Raw genomic sequence first — 7,241 nt, forward strand, 5'->3', positions numbered from 1 at the left:
GCTTTCAAAGACAAAAATATGTGTGGTTATGGTTAATGGTTAATGGTCTATTGGGAACGGGGGTAACGTAACCAGTCATCAAGTGCAGCATGCTTGAAATGACAAATACAAAACCAATCGCACCGCAGAATTTCAGCATCAACACCTCGTCTAATTGAAATTTCTGAGTGCTTGGCAACGAACGAACCCTTCCTTCAAAAATATATACTTCCCACTCAAGTTCGAGGCTCTTTGGAATAAATTTAATGATATGTGCGCTACCTTTTTTTTCGCTTTTTTGCTACAAATGATTATCTCCGCATTACAATCCATTGATTCCACTTAAGCACCGCTAGAATTGCACCACATGCTGGGTGGTTTTGCCTGGTTTGGGTGCTTTTCACACACATGCGACACTTAATTAACAAATATGCATTACAAACACCCGCAACGAACAGCAATTGGTTGGTCATGTCATCCCAGCAGAGTCCCTCGGTATCAAAAATAGAACCCCCCTAGCTTAACCCTTTATTTGCCACGTCCCAGCCGAAAGACCCGGGGGTCCACGATGATAACCCCTCGAAAACAGGGGCTTTTTCACGCGGGGCTGGCATGTGTTTAATTGAAAAATCATATGCAGCGCGCATAATTATGTTTATTGCAATAATCCGATGCAAATTTGCAAAAACTCAAACTGACACAATCACCGAAATGCTTTAGACGCTGGCAAACACACAACAGTGGCGTAGTTCGCAAAGGGGTCGTAAGTTGCGAGAGCTATAAAATTAGAAATTAATTTATAAAAGGAGAAAAACTTCAATAAACTTAAAATAAATAATTGTTAATTGTTTTTATAATAGTTAATTAAAAAGTTCCACAAATTTAACATGTTAATGTTCCAAAATTATTATGCTTTTTTGAACAGTATAAAATAATCCATCTGATTAAAAATAAAGTCATTTTTTAATGATGCTGAAGAATTCGCGTTGCATTTTTCTTCCATTGTTTGGCATTGTAGATCTTTGCATATGATTTTCCCCGTTTTATGTTAATGCTTGATGCCCATCTCAAATTTGCCCAACTACGCCACTGAGTAAACCCCACAGCCGTTGCACTGGGAAACCCCTCCCCCCATTTTCCACCCCCATGCAACCGGTTGCTGTTGCAGCGACGACGCCCTTGCGCTTTTGTGCAACTGCAACTGCCTGGTGATTTGTGTTTGTATCTGCGTGTGTACTTGTAGTTGTATCCGCCATCCATAACCGTATCCTTATTTGTATTTGTATCTTTATATCTGCATCTGTATATCTGTATCGGTGTTGTTGTTTTTGGCTGCTGGCGCGCATTAAATTGCTCTTTAAATTGCACATTTCAACGCCTACTGATTATGACAGATAATTATGTTATCGAGTGCCGCCACACGCCGCATTCAACCCTATATACCGCCCATGGAAATGTACTTCCCCTTAAAATATTTGGCCGAAAATTATGGCTCATTTTCAAGGCATATGTGAAGATATTTTAGCTAGAGTGGAAATAGGAAAATATGTATATGCCTAGAATATATTTTAAAAAATTTTAAAAATCTGATAATAACTGAATAAATAATAATATATGATTAGAATATACTTATCAAAGGTTTTACTGTAAAATTCTGAATATATGGTTTTTTTAAATATTTAAATAAATTTCTGTATTCCAAAGCATCTATTTATCACATTATTTTCTTCAAGAAAAGACTTCCTTCTCCGCCTTTTCCCCGAAGCCAAAGTCAGGTGAACTCGGAGCCTGAGTTCTCTTTGGGGACAGGTGTACTCCCTTTACAATCCACACATTTCATTTCCGCAGGTACACATATTTTTAATCATCATTAACAATAATTCGAGAAATACTTTTAATTTTGTGTTCGCGGCAGGCTCAAGACGACATGTGGCGTCAGGGGCGGGGGTTTCGAGGGGGATGGTTTGAGTCTGAGTTTTGTTTCCTATTCCCCCTACTACCCCTTTCCTGTTTTTTTTTTCTGCTGCCTCAATGACATTGCACTTACTGTCGCCGCCTTCAAGATTTATGAAAAAATGTCCCACCCCCCCGGGGGAATTGTTTTCGACGCCTTTGCCCGCGTTCCGTTTGTTGTTGTTTTCTCTTAGGTTCGCTTCTCGTTTTTTGTTGTTGTATTTTTTCTGGCATTTTCTTGTGTGCAATATTAATTATTATGGGCGCCCCGCCACCCACACAAATAAATCATAAATTAAAAGCTGGGAAAGTGGCTGCTACACCCCCGTTAGACAATTTTTATCATTAAACGCATTTGATAATTAAAAATTGTCATTTTTTAGCAGCCCCAAGTTTGGGAAAAAAATGGAAAAATATTAAATTACCAAAGAGCGGGGGGTTTTTAGGGTGAAGGGCATTTATCATTTTGCCAACTGTTTGTTTGATAAGGGAAAAGCGAACCAAAAAAAAAAAGAAATATATATATACAGACATAAATAAAAATTAATTGGAGAGGAGAGCTGAAGTCCACATAAATATTACTTAAAATAGATTCGGAAAAGCCGAAAAGTGCCAAGCCAATCTCTTCATTTACCTTTTCCGCTTGGCTCCGCCTAAGGTTTCATTTCATTAAGTTTTACAAGCTCTTCGATTGCCCCTCAAAGAAAAACGGAAAAATAATAAGAATAAGTACCAGAAACAGAAACCTGAGCAAAACCGAAGTAGACAACCGTTAAAAGTAATGCGAAAAGTGGAAACCATTATAATTGTTGTTAAATGAACCAGATACCAAAGGCAGACGGAAGTGGAGCGGGAAAATGGAGGGGGAAGTGCGGAAGAGCCCGCGGCAAATGTGTTTCCAATTGATGGAAACCCGTCCAATTGGCAAGGTTTCCTCCGCCGGCGAAAATAGCAACAGAAATAAACAGTTGTATACCATAGACGAAGAAAATTCGGGGGGCAAATGAGTGCTGGCGGAAAATAGACCTGGAAATTGTATTAACATTTCGAGTGCTTTAATCTTTGGAACAAGAAAATATCACTAGATAATAAGGACATTTTTAATTACGAGGTATAATAGTATCATTTGTTATTTTATATTATAAAATTATATTTTATATAATAATATTTTAAATAATTATAATGATCAGTTATCTTTTTCATCTACTTTAGCATGTAAATAAATACTTCGCTATTTTTTTACCTCTTAAAAGCTCACCGAAAAAAAACCATAAACCTTGCTCACAGCTCCTAAAGGATATTTTCCTCATTTTCCCCGGTTGCCTTTGAAAAATTCCGCCCAGGCTTTGGCATTTTCCGCGCTATTACCACTTTTCGAAGCAATAAAATATTATTAAAATTATATTTCGCCCGCCGCACACACAAAGGCACAGACCGAGCATCTGAATCTGCTGGCTGTAAATCAACGTCTCGATGACATTAAAATAAAATTTTAATGCCGCGCCAACGAGAGAAGGAGACGGCACTAACCGACTAGAAAGAGATGGGGGTATAATAATTTCTCTGCCGCGCCTTTTTGATCGAAAACTTTTTCACGTCTGTAGTTTTGTGTGTGTGTGTTTCCTCCGAAAGTCTCATCATTTTCACCTTGGTTACAAATGCAGCGCCAACAATTTTATTTGAATTTATCAGCCCCGCACCAGAGAATTTTCCTGGGCTCTTTGCCTTTTTTGGCTCATTTTCCCTGCTTCCCGGTACTCGGGGCAAATAATTGTAAATATTTGATACACAATAAGGCAATAAAAATAAAATTGAAAATTTTTCGCTTTGTGCCCGCCTTTTATTATCATCATCATCATCAGGAGCATCATCCTCCCCATTTCGTCTGGGATTGTGTCGTAAAGGAAATTGATACATAAGTCATTTTTATTGGCATATTCTTTTGTGTAATTACGTTGCAGGTAATTTAAATTTCCGTTTCGTGTTTGGGCCGCCGATGCTTCAGCTGGCTGGAAATAATTTATGCCAGATGAAAAATAAAAAACCTATTAAAAATAATACGTAATCTACGTAAATCGCATCGATTTTCAACTCGAGTGGAGATGAAAATGTGGAAAATGGGGAATAAATCCCCCCACTCCAGTGAAAAATGAAAGGAATCTGGGTATTCAAAAAGTATGCAAGAAAAAATTAGTTCTGAAATCCGCCAATGATATAAAATATATGCCAGCAAAAAAAGAAAAAAAGTTATAGATTTTTCAAAACAAGTGCCGCTTAATTTTTATTGATCCCTTTTTCGCGGCCCCCAACATTTTTCCGCTCAGTTTTCCTGGACCCGCTGGACGAGATGCTCCAGGACATTCACGCAGATGCAGTAGATGAAGATGATCTTGAAGCAGTGCATGCTGAACTGCAGCAGGATCAGGCGATCAGTGTTCATGGTGGATCGCTTGGAGCTTGGAGAGCTCGAAATCGAGGGATATTGCTTCCAAAAATTAAGAACGGCAGCTTATTTCCACATTTTTTGTTAGTTTCTTAGAACAAATCAATTTTGACGTTACAGGCAAAGTGAAAATGTATTTTGCATATTTTAGACTATAAATATAATATTTATTTTGACATTACATCTTTTTTTTTGCTTTTAAATGATTATAAAATTTAATAATACAAATTTTCTTTACAAAGAAAACAGGAAACAGAAAGTTTCTCAGGATCCGCCACTTAACCGTTCAATTTGGGGTTCCGACAATCCGCCACAATTGGCCTCCTATTTCCCCTGATCCCTGATTTCCCCTTGCCCCTACCATTTTCCTCAGTATTACCTATGTGTATTTTCCAAGCTTTTTTGCTGCAAAGTTTTTGCGGCTTTTTCAATATTTTATGAGTCAAGCTTTTGCGTTAACACCTTAAGTACGGAGGGCATTGCGGTTGCTTGAGGGGAAAGGGGGAGGGGGTGAAACGAACCCCTCAAAGAGAGTGTAAGTGTAAGTGTGTGTGTGTGGCAGGAAATAACGCGCAAGTTGTAAGTTTTAACTAGCGAACAACTTGCGTTGGACCAAGAGACCCGGATTCAGGAACCCCATTGCCCCCTTCTGCTTTGCCTTCTCCCAGCGACACCCATGGAAACCGCAAAATCGAGCACAGGGGGTTAGGGGGCGAACAGGGGTTAAGGAAGGAAGGAAGGAAGGACGACTGTTGCGCCTGTTGAGCAAGGATGTGTTTTTGTTGTTGCCGTGGTTGCAATGAAGCATCGAATATTACACACAAGCAAACCAAGAAGAAGAAACCCATCCACTAAAGGGAAAAGCCCCACACCATTTTCCTTTGATTTTCCCGTGCACAGGGAAAAACTTTAAAGTCCTTTATGAGTTTTATTTGAATTAAAAATACAGCTTAGTTGAAAATCAAACCCAACAAGCTTAAAATAGTTCGAGTCACGGGTTAAAAAACGGATTTTTGGGTCACCCTTTTTGTAAACCAATGAGAACTGCACTCTACTCATCTCAAATTAAAATATAAATGGAAATTGTAATAAAATATAGAGTTAAGTAGCAATGGCTTTAGAGTTTTCAGTTAAGAAATACTAGTTTGGGGTCACCATTTCTAGGGAAGGACATTTTTTCTTTCTTTTCGTCTTATTTTTTTCCGTGTACCACATTGTAGACGTCGACAACGATTTATTTCCCAGGCAACTTAAGTACGATGCCACTCCTCCCGGAACAATGCCCATTCATATAGCCACGCCCACACGACGCCCCCACCCACACACACACTCACACTCACTTACTGGGAAATAGAGAAATCCAAAGGGAAAGTGTGGGGAATTTTTGGTGCTCCAACTCAATGAGTCGAAATTAAACAATGCAAAAGATTAAGTGCAGATTTGGGACTTTATCTGCCTGTGCCATAAATTGGTATTTAAGGGATACCTCACAAATGTCTATAGCACACACACACACACACTGACAAATCCATGGCTATATCCCAGGAATCGCAGCTTATGTGGGTGGCGCCGCCTTGAAGTATGCTGCAAAGTTTGCTTTGCCAACAATAGATCACAGCACCCAAAACACAACCACACACTAAATTGCTTGCTTCCTTTTTGCAGGTGGCAACCCTGGTAAAAACCGAAAACCAAATGCAGCGCAAGTTTTCCGTTTTGTTGTTTACCAATACAGTTTACCTCTTGCGGAAAGTGGAAAACTGGGGAAAACGGAATGGGGAAAGCGCTGAAACATGCACAAGATTAATTGCAATCGGTGTTTTGGCATATGTTTTATACTTTGTCTTCGGCTTTTGCCTCAACTTCTTCTTCCAAACTGTTTTGTGTGTTTGGGTTTTCTTTGTGCAGGAAGTTTTTTTGCAACCAGGGGAAATGGGAAAATATACGAGTGGGAGGGAGCGGGGGAACAGGTGAGTGCACTTGGCACTTGAGATGGTAATTAAGCAACTATTTATGGGGTTTTGGTGGAGAGACACCAAACACATGTAGCGCAAAGTTAGTCCTGTTTGGAAAAGCAAAAAATTCAAATTAGAGAGGAATTAATTGCTTATTCAATCGAAAATAATTTCAATAACTCATTAAATACGGAATTATTGCCAAGTAAATATTTAATTTAATTTAATTAAAACAAAACATTATTTATTTTTCTCCCTTATTATCCCATTTATCTTTACTCCTGACAATAATAATTATATCCATTTATTTTAACATCATAAATTAAACACAAATATTAAACATTTTCTTTCTTTGTGGTATAATAATTATACACAAAAGCAAATAAAATATAATAATAAAAAAAGAGAAAATAATTGAAAAAAGGTATTAAATACATGTCCCCAGCTAATTAGATATATCATTTAATGTTCGTAAACATAATAGATTAAATAGAAATATTAGTAAATTTTCGCCCTTATATCAAGCTATAAATTTAAAATATTCCCCAGCCATATTTTTACCCCTGCCGATAATAATTACTGCCAGATCTCTCCGCCAGATTGGCCCCTTAAATGCCTGCTCCTTTGTGGCATTGTTCAGCTGGATTTTCCCAGTGCCTCCTCCTCCGCTCTTTTGGCTGGCGTTCCTTATTCAATTTCATTTGCAGGCCAGGACCATAATTCGATTGCCTCATGTCTTAATGGCATAATCCTGGCAACAATAACAACACCACATTGTTCGCCTGCGTCCTTTTATATCCTATATCCTTGTGTCCTCTCCTCTGACATCCTATCCAGCCCCCATATGAACTTCCTCTCCATCCGCCTGGCATCTCAACACCATATCACTTTGATTACTTTATTATTGGTGG

General features: G+C 38.4%; 1 protein-coding gene across 1 annotated transcript; it reads right to left on the bottom strand.

The window, feature by feature from the left end:
• Positions 1-4,186: 4,186 nt before the first annotated feature.
• On the bottom strand, positions 4,187-4,506 carry LOC108060309 (uncharacterized). Its single transcript, XM_017145953.3, has one exon. It carries the CDS (start codon positions 4,370-4,372, stop codon positions 4,253-4,255), a length of 120 nt encoding a protein of 39 aa, XP_017001442.1. The 5' UTR covers positions 4,373-4,506; the 3' UTR covers positions 4,187-4,252.
• Positions 4,507-7,241: the final 2,735 nt, after the last annotated feature.

The sequence above is a fragment of the Drosophila takahashii genome, chromosome X (genome assembly GCF_030179915.1).
Source record: "Drosophila takahashii strain IR98-3 E-12201 chromosome X, DtakHiC1v2, whole genome shotgun sequence".
NCBI lineage: Eukaryota > Metazoa > Arthropoda > Insecta > Diptera > Drosophilidae > Drosophila > Drosophila takahashii.

Excerpts from the sequence above, each read along its gene's own strand:
- LOC108060309 (XM_017145953.3), bottom strand. The coding sequence starts at position 4,372 with ATGAACACTGATCGCCTGATCCTGCTGCAGTTCAGCATGCACTGCTTC.